Raw genomic sequence first — 18,020 nt, 5'->3', positions numbered from 1 at the left:
CCTGTCTTCTCTGGGCTGCCTTCTGACCTCCTCTGCTCCACAAACACCTCATCCAAGGAATCAACTCCCGCCTGGACCCACAGTGGCTTCCCTGTCACCAGATCCACCTCCCTGGGTCACTCAGCATCATGATTCCCGAGGCTCTCCTCCACGCCTTCTCCTGATCACGAACCCTGCTGTTTTCCCTGCTTCAAAGGCTGCCTCTCCCACGTGTCCTCTGTCGGCTCCCCTTCCTGACCCTGACTTCGAAACCTGAGCGTGATCTGGGCCCTCCTCCCGATTTCATCTCTCTCACCGCGAGTCTAGCACATTGCTGCTGTTCAGTCGCTAACTCATGTCCAGCTCTCTGCGACCCCAAATACTGCAGCATGCCAGGCTTCTCTGTCCTACACCATCTCCCTAAGTTTGCTCAAACTCATGTCCATCGAGTCGGTGATGCCATCTAACCATCTCATCCTCTGTCGCCCCCTTCTCCACTTGCCCTCAATCTTTCCCAGCATCAGGGTCTTTTCAAATGAGTCAGCTCTTCACATCAGATGGCCAAAGTATTGGAGTTTCAGCTTCAGCATCAGTCCTTCCAATGAATATTCAGGACTGATTTCCTTTAGGATTGACTGATTTGAGCTCCTTGCAGTCCAAGGGACTCTCAAAATTCTTCTCCAACACCACAGTTCAAAAGCATCAGTTCTTCAGCGCTCAGCTTTCTTTATGGTCCAGCTCTCACATCTGTACATGACTACTGGAAAAACCATAGCTTTGACTAGACAGAGCTTTGTCAGCAAAGTGACATCTCTGGTTTTGAATATGATGCCTAGGTTTTAGTGCATCCCATGGATAAATACTGCTACATGCCTGCACTCCCAAACCGATACCTCCAGTCCAAACCTCTGTGACAGCCTTTCAGCATCTCAGATCACAAGCACAAACGCACTAGGTCTACAGAGCCCTTAAATGGTAAAATATGTTACTTTTACACCTCTGAATAGTTAACAGATTCTTGTGTTATATTTTCCTTGCTTAAACCACATCTTGGGATGTTATGGTATGAATAAAGCTTCGACATGTCACAGTTGTATAATATTGCATTCATATATGGTTTGACCAGTTCCAAATTGCTGACCTTCGACTTGCTTCCAAATTTCTGCTGTTCCAGGTGAGAATGGAATGAAGGTCCTCCAGAACATACTATTTCTCACATGCACATCAGGTTCCGTTCTCAACAATACTCTTGTAAGGCAATTATTTCCCATACGTACCAATGATTTTTAGACATGAAATTGTCAGTCAAAGAGCACGGACAGTTGTCACTTTAATGGACAGTCGGATTGCCCTGCGTGGATGCTGTTTGGGTCTGTACCATCAAGCAGCCTTGTATGGGAACCTTTCCTGACATATGGATCAAGTAACCCAACTTCTTGATCGGTGCCAATCTGATGGATAAATGACTGTACCACACTGTGGTTTTAATCTGCACTTATCTTATTGTGAGAAAGGTTAAGCAGACTGTTACTGGTTTAGACTTCCTTGCATTTATTCTCATCACTGTGACCTTTGCGTCCAGATCTTTCCCCTTTTATATTGTCTGTGGTCTCTTTGTTGCTGCCTTTACAGGAGCCTTGAACGTATGAAGTAAACACAAAAGTAGCACTTCCTGTGATAATGTCTGCGATTTCTTTCCAGTTTGCTGTCTTTGATTTTGCCTTTCCTGTATTTTTCTGCACAGAATTCTATTTCAGAAAGTTAAATTTATCATTTGTCCCTTTCTCCCGCATTTGCGGTTTCATGTTTTAACATGTACATCTTTTATTCACCTGATATTTTCGTGAAAGGACACAGGGATGCAATTTTAGTGTGTCTTCAGATGTATTTTCCAGTTATGCCAACATCATTTATCAAACAGTCTGTCTTCCTGAGACACGAAATAAAATGCCAGCTTTGGAGTACACCAGCCTCCCCTGTGAAGCTGGATCTATTTCTGTATTAAAGGCCGCTGGCCCCTGGCTTTGCCTGTGTACACACAGGCTGTCTCCCCCTAGTCTGTAAGCTTCCCTGGGGGGCTGAGACTTCGCTGCAATTTCCTTACGAGCTGATCACTTAGAGGCATGCTCGCTGGAAGAGGAGGTGAGCTTTGGGGGTCCGTGGTTTGTGCCACAGAAAACAGCAAGACCCGCTTCTGCTCCCTCGTCCCCTCCCTGAGCATCACGGGGATAACATGAGCGTCCCAGTGGCTGTCCCTACAGCGGGGGCTGGGGTGTCCTGGCGGGTTCACCAGGCGTGGGGATCCACCTCTTTGAAGCAGGAAATAAGCAAGCCTGCTGTCTGTCCTGGAGGGAGCCATCCATCACTTTATTCCTTTTGTTGTTGTTGTTGAGTCTCTCAGCCGTGTCTGACTCTTCTGCGACCCCGTGGACTGTAGCCTGTCAGGCTCCTCTGTCCATGAGATTTCCCAAGCAAGAATACTGGAGTGGGTTGCCATTTCCTCCTCCAGGGGATCTTCCCAACCCAGGGATCAAACCTGCGTCTCCTGCATCTCCTGCATTGGCAGGTGGGTTCATTACCACTGAACCACCAGGGAAGCCCTCATCTCTTAGGGCAACTGCTACAAGCTCAGTGCCCAGAAGGGGCTAGCACCAAGGGGACCCAGGGACTTGCACATCCAACTCATCCAGCAAGAGGTGTGGGGACCGGAGATACCCCTGGAAGGCAGCCCCTCCCAAGAGGCACAGCTGGGTGGCTGATGTAGATTTGCATTTTGGAGTCAATAGTATCACACACACTTTAGCACACAGTAGATGTTTAAGACACTGATAAATCTGATAGAATCAACTACTTTATTGGGTTAATATGAATTTATCACCAGATAATGTAACTGGGAACCATTTATTATTAATAGTATTTCCTACAAAGCAGGAAGTTCCTCATATTATATAGACCTTTGGGATCATTGTCCAAAATATTAGCTTAAAAAATTAACTTAAAAATATGCTTGATAGAATTACTGTTTGACTAGTTGAAACGAATTTCCACTAAATGAAAGAGACTTTTTCCTTTTTTCTTCCTATTTTCATTCCCAGCGGAGTGGGTGTAAGCACTCTAAATCTCTCTTAAACAGATGCGCCTTGTTTATAAAATGGGCATTTTGTTGAAGTGAAGTGAAGCGAAGTCGCTCAGTCGTGTCTGGCTCTTTGCGACCCCGTGGCTCCTCCATCCATGGGATTTTCCAGGCAAAAATACTGGAGTGGGTTGCCGTTTCCTTGTTATTACAACTAAAATGCTTTAATGATGCCTTGTTACGTGTGAAACTGTAGTCCAGTCAGGACTGAGAACAGTATGCCGAAGGTCAGCTGTGGAGACAAAAACGCGTTTCCCCCTCCCCGGAAAGTAGCTGGAGATTGCAAACGGCACTTAGAAGAGTGAGCCTGCGAAGGATTTAAAAGAAGGGAAAAAAGAGAACCAGTGGAGAACAGCAGTGAGCCCCAGCAGCGCGCAGTTTAACCAGTTAGGAAAGACTGTGACATGAAGGACAGGAATGTCAATGCCATGAACATCGGGGTTGTTACTCTAACTGAACACGGATGAGGACTCGGAGGTGCTTGTGTGACCACGTGGAAGCCCTCTGACAGCGCAGGGCCCCCTGCAAGTCAGCCTAAATGTTAACTGCTCGACACCTAAAGTTGCCTCAGTTTACCTTTTATTTCTTCCCATGTATCCCCTTTCTTTGTTCTAACTGCAAACGGGATTTTTATCAGAAGATTGTTGCAAGTAACCAAGATGAAGTTCATTTCTGTTTTTTTTTTCCTTATTACATCTTCATATCACCTTTTCCTGGAATTTTCCTGAACGTTATATGATATGAGGAACTTTACAAAACTTCCTGGGCTTAAAGATGAAAATCACTTTATCTACCATATCTTATTAATTAGAAGAGGCTAAAACAGCAACATTACAAACTAAAATATAGTATTAAGAAAATTAAGAAAAATGCCATATGATCAGTGTCATAACAGACAATTTTTGTCTCCAAATTACATGTAACAATATTGTAACAAAAGATACAAAAAAAGGAAACTCCTCCAATGTAAATCATTGAAGAAAGATAGTACTTTATTATTTAGACAGTAAACAAAAGGGGCACAACCTATGTTCTAGATAATTCCTAACACGTTTGACGCTTAAACAGATAGTTCACACACCTTTAGCAATTCGATGATAATTCCTAACACGTTTGATGCTTAAACAGATAGTTCACACACCTTTAGCAATTCGATGCTTGCTGATTTTTATCTCTTGAGTTGAGAAAGATATAAATTCAACTGCATAATAAAGAACAATCCTACTTTTCTATTATTCTATAAGTAAAGAGTAATGTAACTTTTAACAATGACACTCATTAACAATCTGCGTATTCGTTTCCTTAAATTTATACCATGAGGGATACAGTTGCCATTTTGGAATTGGAATCCACTCTTAGCGTGTAGAAGCTTTCAAACCAGGGACATACTTGCCAAAATAAAAACAGAATAATAAAGTAAAATACCAATATATTTCATTTTCTGTGTGCTGCTCAACAGCAGTGAAAAATATGGCTTTTTAATACTTAGTACTATCGAAAAAGATATTCTTGTAGTATCAAATGTAATTTCAAGAAATTTTCAGTATTTAAGTCTTATTTTTTCTCTCTCTTCGAGCAAGGTGATAGGCTGACATCTCGGTGAAGAACTAGAAGCCGTGAAGATGCAAGCTGGTGCGAGCCACCCAGTGACTCCTGGAATGTGTTTATCTGAACCGGAGTCTCCACTTTACATGGAACAGCCAGCGGGGAATGGTGATAAGTGGCATCTGCTCTAACTTCACAAGTTGTTGCTCTAATTATTTTCTCGTGAACCTCACGAATTCCTCTTTCCTCAAATTACTTCAGTTGAGTTAATATCATTTGTGTTCTAAGTGATTTAAACAAGGCAAAAAAACATCCTATTCATAAAAATAGCTAGTCATTCTTAAACATTGTATATGGGCTCATAGGATCCAGAAGGGGAATTAAAGATCTACCTGGATGCTTGCTTGTGTCAGAATCATATATTTATAATATTGGCATTATGGGAAAATGATACATGTTTATTACATTACAATAATATATTGATATACTGTTATTATAATATAGTTATAACTATACTGCTAGTGGTAAAGAACCCTCTTGCCAATGCAGGAGATGAAAGAGACCTGGGTTCAATCCCTGGGTGGGGAACATCCCCTGGAGGAGGGCACGGCAACCCTCTCCAGTATTCCTGCCTGGAGAATCCCATGGACAGAGGAGCCTGGCAGCTACAGTCCACAGGGTCGCAAAGGGTCAGACACGGGTGGCGACTGAGCATAGACATAACTATCCTAATTATACTAATATCAAGAATATAAACTATACTATTTGATTTGGTTCTCACAGACTGGTGAGCATCAAACGCCGTAACATGTGAACACGCTGGTAAACCACTCTCATCAGTTGTTGTCATTATCGTTGTTATTCTATGTACTAAGCTGTTGTTTCGTTTTTCTCTTTCATCCCGGCTAAAGGTACTTGAAGAACAAACTTGGGAGCAAATACATTATGTCTTCTGATCCCTTCACACTGTTTGGATAACTTAGCTCAAATACCATCACTAACTTGAATATCTCTGTCATTGGCACAGCCAAAAAACCGAGACTAGAGCAATTATGAAAGAAGGTATAATTTATACGTTTAACTTTGATAAATAAGCTATGAGTTCATAAGTTCAAATTAATCAAAAAGGTAGGCACTTTTGACATTTCACTGCCATTTGTCTTTTGTAGCTTTTAAAATGTTATTGATAGTTCTGAAAATGTATTTTCTTTCCTCCATACTTTTTCAAATACTTTTCAAAATCTCTCAAGATGACTTTGGCTTATTCTAAAAAAGAAAAAAAAAAAAAAAAAGAAATTGATAGGTCAATTTTGTGGAGAAATACAACCAAAAGTTTGTATCCTGATTGTAACCCTGAGGTTCGCCCCAGGAAATATTTGAAAATAATCTTGTTTAGATTCTTATTTTTAATTTGTTGGTTAGGTAGTTTTCTAAAGTCTTAAAGGACAATGACATACATTTTTTATATAATAGCTGTTCTCGGTAACTAAAGATGCAAATTGAGATATAAAGTGTATCAGAAAATGTGACCATATTAGCTTGATACTGAATCCAAAAAGAAAAGAAAAAATTATGAAGCTTCCTAACACAGTCATTCCTCATTTGTTATCTGACTCCTTGATGCTACTTCTCTTTTATCTCAAGCAGTTTCTATCGACTCTAAATGTAAACATTTATGCCCAGCCAGGGTCGGTGAGCTTGCAAGCAGCTCTGCACAAAAGCAGGCACCTCTCTGGCTATGAGAGCTCGCAGGGGAGCTGGTCCTGCCTTGGGAGGAAGCCTTGCCAGTTGGTGGCAGCATTCACAAGAGCGGGTCATGTTTCCTCTCTTATCTGTAGGTTGGGTTTCAAAACAACTCTCGAAAACAGACTGAAAGGCGAGCTGGAAATGGCACGTGAACGACTGCAGGAAAGCGGGAGGCTTCTGACTACAGCCCCAGACGCCAGAGCATCTGGCGACAAGCGGGCAGCCGCTGTCCTATTTACCTCCTGAGCAGTTTTGCAAAACCAGGGCGAAAGCTGGCTCCTGGAGCAAACGTGCAACGGTGGGATCAGTGAGCTCCGGCTGACCTTCCTCCTTCCTTAACATCTGGGCTGTGTTCAAGGGCACTCCCAGCTGGCCTCACTGCTCACCCCCTCCCCTCCCAGAAAGTATAGCTGTGTCATTTTAGAGCCCCCCCCCCTTTTTTTATGTCATCTGCTCAGGAAGTACATATTGAGAAGCAGACACTTTAATTCTGATCTGATAGAAACAAAACAAAAAAACAAATAGAAGATAAACAAGGCTTTAACTCAGCAGCACAGCATCGCAGGACATCAATTTAGCCATGCAAAACGTAAGCTATATTATATTTCAGGGCCAAGAATTCCAAGGAAGAGGGATTTTCTGAGAAGGAACAGTTTTTGTTTGTCTTGATGATTCAGTAATGTTATATAGCCATTAATGTAAACTTTTAATTTCCATCATGGAAAGTCTTTAGGGGAAAAAAGTGTGTATGTGTTTTAATATAGAAACATATTCTCAAAATTCAAACACAACAGAATTCAGGGATGAATGAATAAGAAATGTAAGTCACTGGCTGTAGTCACTCTGTAATTGCTTGTTTATATGTTAGTATTTCTTCAATATAATTCTTTTAAAAATGAAAATGTTCTGAATATTGGATTAGCTGTCCTGGAGCTTACCACATAACTGAGCATTATTCTGAGCAGTATTAATTCAATTTTTACACTTTTCAGAATAATTCTTGAGCATCAGAGTAGTTTGCTCAAGAATATATACACATAAGAAATCATTTACTTTAGAAAACTCTTCTTCCCCAAAAGAATATTTTTAAAAAGGATTATTTAAAATGCATCAGGATTTTTAAAGAGCAAAATAAATACTAAAGTGGAAAGCTTTACCACTTCCAAGAAAACGATACAGCCTATGAACAAATCCTGCTTTTTCAAACATTTGCAAAGCCACCCCTTGACAGTAAATGATCCGAACAACAGTTACATTCTTTCACGTAAAACATTCTGTTGCACAGCACTGGCATATTACAAAAGCCTTGTGAAATTTCAGTTGAAACATATTAGCAAATATATTTGTGAGGAAAAACTAGCAGTTAAAGTGTAGGAAGACCCCATATGGATCCTAGATGAGGGAAAGTCTGTCCTTGGAGTTCATTCATCACAGAAGGGGTAATGTATTACATAAGCTACTGAAATACATTATTAATTTATTTTTTAATTTTTTTTGAAATACATTATTTAATATAGCAAACTTGATGGAATGCTGCCACTCCTTCTAAAGACTGGGACATACACCTCTGATGTTAAAATCTCTACTCCTAAAATACATTTTAAGTTAAAACTACTCTAACTGCTCATATAATATTTCACTGATCACCTTCAGTTCAGTTCAGTTCAGTCGCTCAGTCGTGTCCGACTCTTTGTGACCCCATGGACTGCAGCACGCCAGGCCTCCCTGTCCATCACCAACTCCCAGAGTTTACCCAAACTCATGCCCATCGAGTAGGTGATGCCATCCAGCCATCTCATCCTCTGTCGCCCCCTTCTCCTCCTGCCCCCAATCCCTCCCAGCATCAGGGTCTTTTCCAGTGAGTCAACTCTTTGCATGAGGTGGCCAAAGTATTGGAGTTTCAGCTTCAGCATCAGTCCTTCCAATGAACACCCAGGGCTGATCTCCTTTAGGATGGACTGATCAGCTTAGTCAGTTCATAAATAGAGTCCATCAAGACAAAAGTACTGTCAAAGAGCTACAGGGTTAAGAATTAAAAACAAAACCCAAAAAACTCTCATGTTAACTTTTCTCCTGCTATACACACTTTCTTATGTGAAACAGAGAAGAAAATTAATGGTCATTATTATTATTACTTCCTGGAGAAGGGAATGGCAACCCACTCCAGTATTCTTGCCTGGAGAATTCCATGGACAGAGGAGCCTGGTGGGCTACAGTCCACGGGGTCACAGAGTTGAACACAACTGAGCGACTGACACACATTATTATTACTATTATTTGTATTATGAATTATTGTATATTTTTAATATCATACTTTTATGAAATTGACTACTCTATGAAAGGTAATTAAATTATTCCAGAAAGGACTTTTTGGTTTGGTAAAAAAAAAAATCACCGTGTAAGATTTTATATTAAAACAACAACAAAACCAACCAAACAAAAACCAATATTTGTTCGAAGATATGGCCATTTGTTATTCGGACCATGGGAAAGCATTTCATCCGGGCTCTAGCTGGCAACAGGCCACGCAAGCAGCACCCAGCCCTGCATAGGGAACAGGTTGGCAGATGTTATTAGCTGACTTTTGCTGGAGAACAGTTGGAAAAATCACAAGGTGTCAAACAAGCTTTAAATAAATAAATAGCTTATTTGGCAATGGAAAGGGAGAAAGACAACCAGTTCTTTCGTTGAGGAAGACTGGGATGTTTCTAATTACAGAGTTCCTTTCTGCTGGTTTCACCGGCTGACTTCTTAATGAGAATGGAAATTGTACTCCCACACTTGCAGCTAGAGGTTCTGGGACTTCAGAATGACAATTAGTTTGCAGTTTTGCTGCAGCTCTGTGACCCTAGAGTATGAGAACACCACTGACAGAGAAGATAAACTCTTCACCCTGGCTTGTCTGTACCTAACCAGGGACCGGCTAACCAGTATACGGGGGTGTCAGCTGCCAGCAGACAACTTCTGACAGTATTACTGGAACGCTGGAATTGAACACCCGCTGGGACAGCTTTAAGGGGCGGGGGACAAAACCAAAATCCAAGATGGATTTGTTGACATCCAAAGGGCGCAACAACCAAATATTCAATGAGTATTTGAAAACTTATTTTGTTTGAAAAGCCAAAATCAAGCGCAGAAATCCTTTCTTTGAATAAATTATTATGGCATGATGCTGGAAAGAGGTTACCCCAGAATCACCCTCTGCTTGCTAGGGTTCCTGAACATTTAGGCAGGTCCGTTCACTGGAAATGATCACAGAGACAACAGAATCGGTCTTGAAGCTCCCAGATGAGAAGCCCCATCAACTCTCCTTGCTGGGTGGACAGCTTGCTAGGCAACATCTGTTACCATAAAAGGGACAGCAAGATCTAAAAGTAATAGGACACACACAATCACACACACGCAAATGTACATACACACCCATGCCCACTCACAGAAACGCGCACGCCTACACACACACACACCACTCATGGAAGTATTATTTTGTAAAGCATGGTTTGTCTAAAATGAAGGATCGACTTTGAACACACCTCTTTGAGGCAAATTCTGGTGATTTCTGTGTCATTGATCCTTCTACGTTATTCATCAGGAACCGTAATTCACACAGCAACTACCAAAACCAAAACCACTACAACCTTCCGCTAAGTAGGGGTCTCTCGGCCCATAATATTAACTAGCAGAGTTTTCAGGTCACATTTCTACAAATATGTTCAAATATTTATCACTCTTTCAAAAATTACAATCTTAAATTATTTTTCTTCAATGTATGACTCCATGACATTGGAAACGAAGACTTTTGTAAGGTATAGACGGCATTCAAAGGCAAACTTCCAGGAGTTAAAACAAAAATTTGTTTCAAATCATTTCATGAAGACGCAATTAAAAACAAACCAAAAAACCCGACTAAGGCTTGTGTCTATAGCCTTTTTCGTTTCAGCAGGATTCGTAGCCTGCTCGGATCTGAACTCGGGGACTCCCACCCTCAATAGCAGCCCTCACAGTCATTTAGGAGACGCGTTATATGGTAGGTCCTAATTTGTAATCGACTTTGAAAGTCACAGAAGCCACGTAGATGGAAATATCTGAAGCATCCAAGGGCATCTTTCACGCGGCACCCGCTGCGGGCGTGTAGTCCGGAGACGCCCACTCCCGCGCCTCTGCGCGCGGGGCCGGGGGTCGGCGGGGCACTGGCCTCGGCCGCGGAGACCCGGCTCGGCTCGCCGGAGCCCGCCCTCTTCCTGGCACGATGGAAACTGCAGTCTTCTCCGCCCGCTCGTCCTCCCCTTTCTCCTGTTACATCTAAACAGACGATTTCAACTTCCCGAGAACCTGCAAGTGAATGGCGCTGATGACGCCCCGGAAAGGGCCCGCGATCGGGCGCGGGGGAAGGGCAGCCCTGAGCGGGTGGGACCCGGGGAGCGCCTGAGGCCCACGCGGCCCGCGGCTAGGGCGCCCCCATCCGCGCCCCTTACCGACCCCGGTTCCCCTTCCAGGAAGGGGCTCGAAGCTGCTATCGATCCTGAGCTCACCGGTGACTAATGGGATGCTCGTAAACAAGCCGCGGGCCGGGCACCAAGGGAACCACCCAGGCGCGAACCCGCAGTGCCGGGGGTGGTGGTGATGGGGGCGCGCGCCCACCCCCAGCCCGGGCACCGGATCCGCGCGCCGAAGTGTGTGCTGCTGGGGGAGGGAATTTCGAGGGGGCAGCCAAGTTCACTGCCTCCTCCGAGCCCTAGCCAGTGGGGCGGCGGCGAGGCGGTGCGGGGCCCGGGGGTGGAGGGGGGGGTGCCACCGCCCCCTCCCAAGCCCCGAGCCCGGGCTGGCGGTCTCGCCCCTTGATCTCGGTCGGCCTCCGCCCCCTGCAGCGTCCCCTCCCGGGCGGAAGCTCCGAGCCCAATTAATTGAGTCAAAGGCGGGAGGGCCGGGCCCTGAGCAGGCGGCCGGCCCCCGCCCCTCCCGCGCGCCCCTTTTCCCGCCCTGGGTGGCATCTCCTCCGCCGGCCTCCGCAACGAGCCTCTGATTAATGAGGCCCGGCCGCCCCCGCCCCGCCGCGCCCCGCCCCGGCCCGGGCCCCCTGCGGGAGGGGGCGGGGGAGGGGACGGCGGGAAACGCGGCCCCGGGAGAAAGGGGGGCGGGGCGGGGACGCGCGGCCCGCCCTCCCCGCGGCCCGCGCCCATTGGCCGCGCGCGCCGTCCGTCGGGGGGCGCGGCGCCAATGCGGACGGCGGGGCGGGGCGGCCGCGCCGTGTGTGCCTGCGTAACGGCGAGTCACATGTTGTTTTGCTCTTCTTAGTTCAGTCACTCGGTGCGCGATGTGTTACTCACTGTGCGGCGGGGACCGCGACGAGCCCGGGTCGCCGTTGGCAGCGGCAGCAGCAGCGGCAGCAGCGGCAACGGCAGCCCCGGCAGCGGCGGCACGGACCCCGAGTCCCCGGGCACACCCCGGCACCCCGGAGCGCAGCGCGGCGGCGGGACCCGTGCGGCCGCGCGCGCCGTAGGCTCGGCCCCGCGGCTCGGGGACCCCGACTCTCGGCCCAGCCAGAGAGTCCCCCAGGCGCCGCCCGAGAGCCCGGGAGGCAGCGGCCGCGGGCAAGCCGGGCCGCGGGGAAGGGGGGGCGGCGGCCACCGCCCGCGCCGGGCACCTTCTGGGGCCCCGGATCGCAGAGGGCGCTGCGCCACCGCACGGGTGCCGGCCCCCGCGGGGCCTCCCGTTCCGAACCTTCCCCACCTCCTGGGCCCGAGGGACGCGGGCTCCGGCGGGCGAGCAAGGGGTGGTGGGGAGCCGCCCGCGCCCCCCTGCACTCCGTCCCCCGACCCCCAGCCCCGCCCCCGGCCCCTCCAAGCCGGGCCGGGCGGCGCGGCCTGAAGCGCCCGCGATGGCGAGCCCGCCGGAGCACGGGCCCCCCGGGCCGGCGGGCGGGGACGGCCCCAACCTCAACAACAACAACAACAACAACAACCACAGCGTGCGCAAGTGCGGCTACCTGCGCAAGCAGAAGCACGGCCACAAGCGCTTCTTCGTGCTGCGCGGGCCCGGCGCGGGCGGCGACGAGGCGGGCGCGGGCGGGGGCCCGGCGCCGCAGCCGCCGCGGCTCGAGTACTACGAGAGCGAGAAGAAGTGGCGGAGCAAGGCGGGCGCCCCGAAGCGGGTCATCGCGCTCGACTGCTGCCTGAACATCAACAAGCGCGCCGACGCCAAGCACAAGTACCTGATCGCCCTCTACACCAAGGACGAGTACTTCGCCGTGGCAGCCGAGAACGAGCAGGAGCAGGAGGGCTGGTACCGCGCGCTCACCGACCTGGTCAGCGAGGGCCGCGCGGGCGCCGGGGACGCGCCCCCCGCCGCCGCCGCCACCTCCGGGTCCTGCAGCGCCTCCCTGCCCGGCGCCCTGGGCGGCTCGGCGGGCGCCGCTGCGGCCGATGACAGCTACGGGCTGGTGGCGCCCGCCACGGCCGCCTACCGCGAGGTGTGGCAGGTGAACCTGAAGCCCAAGGGTCTGGGCCAGAGCAAGAACCTGACGGGCGTGTACCGCCTGTGCCTGTCGGCGCGCACCATCGGCTTCGTGAAGCTCAACTGCGAGCAGCCGTCGGTGACGCTGCAGCTCATGAGCATCCGCCGCTGCGGCCACTCGGACAGCTTCTTCTTCATCGAGGTGGGCCGCTCGGCCGTGACGGGCCCCGGAGAGCTGTGGATGCAGGCGGATGACTCGGTGGTGGCGCAGAACATCCACGAGACCATCCTGGAGGCCATGAAGGCGCTCAAGGAGCTCTTCGAGTTCCGGCCGCGCAGCAAGAGCCAGTCGTCCGGCTCGTCGGCTACGCACCCCATCAGCGTGCCCGGCGCGCGCCGCCACCACCACTTGGTCAACCTGCCCCCGAGCCAGACGGGACTGGTGCGCCGCTCGCGCACCGACAGCCTGGCGGCCACCCCGCCCGCCGCCAAGTGCAGCGCGTGCCGGGTGCGCACAGCCAGCGAAGGCGACGGCGGCGCCGCGGCGGCGGCGGCGGGGGCGGGGGCCGGGGCGGCGGCGGGCAGCCCCCTGAGCCCGGGCCCGGTGCGCGCGCCCCTGAGCCGCTCGCACACGCTGAGCGGCGGCCGCGCGGGCAAGGCGGCGCTGGCGCCGGCAGGGGGCGGCCTGCAGCACAGCCGCTCCATGTCCATGCCCGTGGCGCACTCGCCCCCGGCGGCCACCAGCCCCGGCAGCCTGTCGTCCAGCAGCGGGCACGGCTCGGGCTCCTACCCGCCGCCCCCCGGCCCGCACCCGCACCTGCAGCACCCTCTGCACCCCCAGCGCCCCTCCAGCGGCAGCGCCTCGGCCTCGGGCTCCCCCAGCGACCCCGGCTTCATGTCCTTGGACGAGTATGGTTCCAGCCCCGGGGACCTGAGGGTCTACTGCGGCCACCGGAGCAACACGCCCGAGTCCATCGCTGAGACGCCCCCGGCGCGGGACGGCAGCGCGGGCGAGCTGTACGGCTACATGACCATGGAGAGGCCGCTGAGCCACTGCGGCGGCCGCGCCTACCGCAGGGTCTCTGGGGACGGCGCCCCGGACTTGGACCGAGGGCTGAGGAAGCGGACTTACTCGCTGACCACGCCTGCCCGGCAGCGGCCGGTGCCCCAGCCGTCCTCCGCGTCCCTGGACGAGTACACCTTGATGCGGGCCACCTTCTCGGGCAGCTCCGGCCGCCTGTGCCCATCCTGCCCCGCCTCTTCTCCCAAAGTGGCCTACCACCCTTACCCCGAGGACTACGGCGACATCGAGATTGGCTCGCACCGCAGCTCCAGCAGTAACCTGGGCACGGACGATGGCTACGTGCCCATGACCCCCGGCGTGGCCCTCCTGGGGACGGGCAGCGGGAGCTGCAAGAGCGACGACTACATGCCCATGAGCCCCACCAGCGTATCGGCCCCGAAACAGATCCTGCAGCCGCGCCCCGTGCCCGCCGCCTTGCCCCCTGCTGGGGCCACGGTTCCCCCGCCCGCATCGGCAGCCGGCAGAGCCTTCCCGGGCACCGCGGGCGGCTACAAGACCGGCTCCCCGGCCGAGAGCTCCCCCGAGGACAGCGGGTACATGCGCATGTGGTGCGGTTCCAAGCTGTCCATGGAGAGCGCCGACAGCAAGCTGCTGCCCAACGGGGACTACCTCAACATGTCCCCCAGCGATGCGGGCACGGCGGGCACCCCGCCCGACTTCTTCTCGGCCGCGGGGGAGACGCTGCGGTGCGTGCCCGGCTACTGCTACAGCTCCTTGCCCCGCTCCTACAAGGCCCCTCACGCCTGCCACGGCGACAGTGACCAGTACGTGCTCATGAGCTCGCCAGTGGGCCGGGTCCTGGAGGAGGAGCAGCTGGAGCCACCCCCCGGCCCCGCGCAGCCGGCCAGTGCCTTCCCGGCCGCGGCGGCTGGCAGCGGCCACCCCCAGCCACTTCACCCCGTCATGCCTTCTTCTGGGAGGCCCGGCGGTGGCGGAGGCAGCCGCCCCGACGGCTTCCTAGCCCAGCGCTGCCGGGCAGTGCGGCCCACGCGCCTGTCCCTGGAGGGGCTGCCGGCCCTGCCCCGCATGCACGAGTACCCGCTGCCCCCCGAGCCCAGGAGTCCTGGCGAGTACATCAACATCGACTTCGGGGAGGCCGGCGCGCGCCTGTCACCCCCCGCGCCCCCGCTCCTGGCCTCGGCCGCCTCGTCGTCCTCGCTGTTGTCCGCCAGCAGCCCAGCCTCGTCCCTGGGCTCCGGCACCCCGGGCACAAGCGGGGACAGCCGGCAGCGCTCCCCGCTCTCCGACTATATGAACCTCGACTTCAGCTCGCCCAAGTCGCCGCAGCCAGGCGCCCAGGGCCGGGACCCTGTGGGCTCCTTGGACGCCTTGCTGTCCCCCGAGGCCTCCGTGTACCCGCCGCTGCCCCCGCGCCCGGCCGCCCCCTCCTCGGCCCTGCAGCCGCTGCCCCCGCCGCCCCCACCAGGCGAGCTGTACCGCCTGCCTGCGGCACCCGCCTCCCAGGGCCCAGGCGCGGCCTCCTCCTCGTCCTCGGACACGGGGGACAACAGTGACTACACAGAGATGGCCTTCGGCGTGGCCGCCACCCCGCCGCAACCGATCGCGGCGCCCCCGAAGCCCGACGGTGCCCGCGTGAGCAGCCCTGTGTCCGGCCTCAAGAGGCTGAGCCTCATGGATCAGGTGTCGGGGGTCGAGGCCTTCCTGCAGGCCGGCCAGCCCCCAGACCCGCACCGGGGGGCCAAGGTCATCCGTGCGGACCCCCAGGGGGGCCGCCGCCGCCACAGCTCCGAGACCTTCTCCTCGACCACCACTGTGACCCCCGTGTCCCCGTCCTTTGCTCACACCCCCAAGCGTCACAACTCGGCCTCGGTGGAGAACGTCTCTCTCAGGAAAGGCAGCGAAGGGGGCGGGGGCGGGGGCAGCGTCCTGGGTGGGGGCGATGAGCCCCCCTCGTCGCCCCGCCAGTTGCCTCCGCCAACGCCTCAGCAAGCGCGGGCCTGGACGCCGGCTCAGCCCAGCGGCGGCCTGGTCGGCTGTCCCGGGGGCAGCAGCTCGCCGATGCGCCGGGAGACCTCCGCCGGCTTCCAGAACGGCCTCAACTACATCGCCATCGACGTGAGGGACGAGCCAGGGCTGTCGCCGCCCCTGCAGCAGCACCCGCACGCGCAGACGGGCGACAGGAGCGCCTGGGGCCGCACCCGAAGCCTCGGGGGTCTCATCAGCGCCGTGGGTGCCGGTAGCCCTGCCGGGGTGTGCGGAGGGCCGGGCCCCGGCGCCCTGCCCGCGGCCAACGCCTACGCCAGCATCGACTTCTTGACGCATCACCTGAAAGAGGCCACGGTGGTGAAAGGTGAGGGCCTGGGCCGGGGAGGAGCGTGGGCCTGTGGGGTGCTAGAAGCCGCTTCCCTTCGGGGGTACCGTGACCTCAGTGCCTGAGTCCTGGCGCAGGGCTCTCGCTTTGTTTTGCCTTTGTCCCAGTGCAAGTCTTTCCCCAGAGACCTCGCCAGAGCGCTCAAGTCACCTTTGAGTTGAACAGTGAGTTTTCCGACCGGGGAGGCAGATCTGTTTTCTTTGGCTCCAGAGCCCCCCTCCTCTTCCCTTCTGTGAACACCTGGCGGGGGGCGGCGCGGGCGGGGCGGGGTGGGGGGGCAGGTCAGCCACTCCCCTAGGAGGTGGCCCAGGGGGGTCCTCCTATCTGTGAGGTGGGAAACTTCCACTTGGAGGGACCCGCCGCTGGCGGCTCCCAAGCCCGCAGACGTCACCTTTCTCTTTGTTTTCCTGGAGCCTGGCCGGGCTGATTCTTGCTGAGCCTCAAAGTTTATAAAAACAGGCCCCAAACTTGTTTAGGAAACTAGCATCCATTTTGGCTGGTCGTTGCAGGGAGCCCTGAACCATTTCAAGTTTACATGGGGACTGTAGGAGCGTTTCCACCAGAGACGTGCCTGTTCTCTAGGGGGCTGAAAGGGTGACTCTGCTTAACCCAGCTCCGGAGCTTGAGCCCACCTGGGAGTCACCTGGAGAGTCCGAGGCGGGTCTGGCCGGGCTGGGTGGCCCCATGCAGCGGGTCTGGGATGTGGCTCCCAGTGCGCCTTCCTAAGAAGCTCCCCTGTTGCGCTGGTGCTGCTGGTCGGGGGGCCCTGGCTGGGGGCGGAGTTGGGGGCACTTGCCCCAGTTAGACTGCTGGAGCAGGTCTGAGAAATTACCTGAGGGGTCAGCCGCAGTCAAGGAAAGTGGCCAGTGGGCGGAGCCCAGGCGCCAGCATTTTCCCGGTTGCCCAGGCGATGAGAATCTGGGCTTCAGAGAAGACAGTGAAAGCCAGCCACATGGGTCTTTTCAGGAGCAGTCACGGTGGGGCGGTGCCCAGTGCTGTTCCTCCCTGTCTCCTCACAGATGGGCAAGGACAGAGGTGTGCTTGCCTTGACCTGGTTGTCTCAGACCCTGAATGACGAGGGGGAGGAGAGGAGGGTGGGCTCAAAGAGTTTCTTAATTTTATAGCTGCTCCTGTGCAGGAAGATAGAGGCGCTGTGGGAACCCCAGAGCACAGAGTAATGAACAGTACTCAGATGCTGGCCTGAGGTCAGCAGTCTGCCGGGGTTACAGGGTGATGATGGACACAGCTTGGGGGTCTGTACACCTTGTTCTGAAAGCAAACGCATCTGATGCGGCGTAAATCCAGCATGGGTTTCCTCGCATCCATGGGATGTAAAGTTACAGCTGGGTTCAAGAGGGCGGGGACATATGTACACCTGTGGCCGATTCATGTTGATGTACGGCAGATACCAACGCAATATTTTAAAGCCATTATCCTCCCAATAAAAATAAATTTAAAGAAAAAAAAAGTTGTAGCTGTAGGGTGGATACCCTGTTATACAATAGAGGAAAAGCGATTTGCTTTTTTTCTAAAATCATGGACTACAAGATGCAAAGAGGCACAGCGACCTCTCAGGGACACAGCCCTATGGCATCTAATGACGCCGTTGGAAGCCGTCAGGATGTGCCCCGTAAATGAAGGTCGCTTTTCTTGGAGGCACTTAAGCCCTACAGGTGCGTCTGAAAAATTGCTGGCGTGTCTGGAGTTGAAGGATTATTAGGTGCAGTCCAAGACACAAGCCAGATAAACAG

At 53.3% G+C, this 18,020-nt stretch overlaps 1 protein-coding gene and 1 long non-coding RNA gene across 2 annotated transcripts in view; one reads left to right on the top strand and one right to left on the bottom strand.

Moving 5' to 3' along the window:
• Nucleotides 1-10,085: 10,085 nt before the first annotated feature.
• LOC147362071 (uncharacterized) lies at nt 10,086-11,445 on the bottom strand. The gene is made up of 2 exons (XR_015137755.1): nt 10,933-11,445; nt 10,086-10,732 (listed from the first exon to the last, which is right to left on the bottom strand). It is a non-coding gene; the product is annotated as an uncharacterized LOC147362071 (long non-coding RNA).
• An 825-nt stretch (nt 11,446-12,270) lies between these two features.
• Nucleotides 12,271-18,020, top strand: part of IRS2 (insulin receptor substrate 2) — a 30,005-nt gene continuing 24,255 nt past the window's right edge. Inside the window, exon 1 of the mRNA XM_086328673.1 lies at nt 12,271-16,248. Coding sequence (XP_086184799.1) covers nt 12,279-16,248 — 3,970 coding nt within the window. The 5' untranslated portion in view covers nt 12,271-12,278. The remainder of the gene's footprint in view (nt 16,249-18,020) is intronic.

The sequence above is a fragment of the Bos grunniens genome, chromosome 12, assembly GCF_055505025.1.
Source record: "Bos grunniens cultivar Pamir isolate PY7600 chromosome 12, Bosgru_T2T1.0, whole genome shotgun sequence".
Lineage (NCBI taxonomy): Eukaryota > Metazoa > Chordata > Mammalia > Artiodactyla > Bovidae > Bos > Bos grunniens.
The sequence above is the reverse complement of the archived record's forward strand: the minus strand, read 5'-3'. Positions and strand labels throughout refer to the sequence as shown.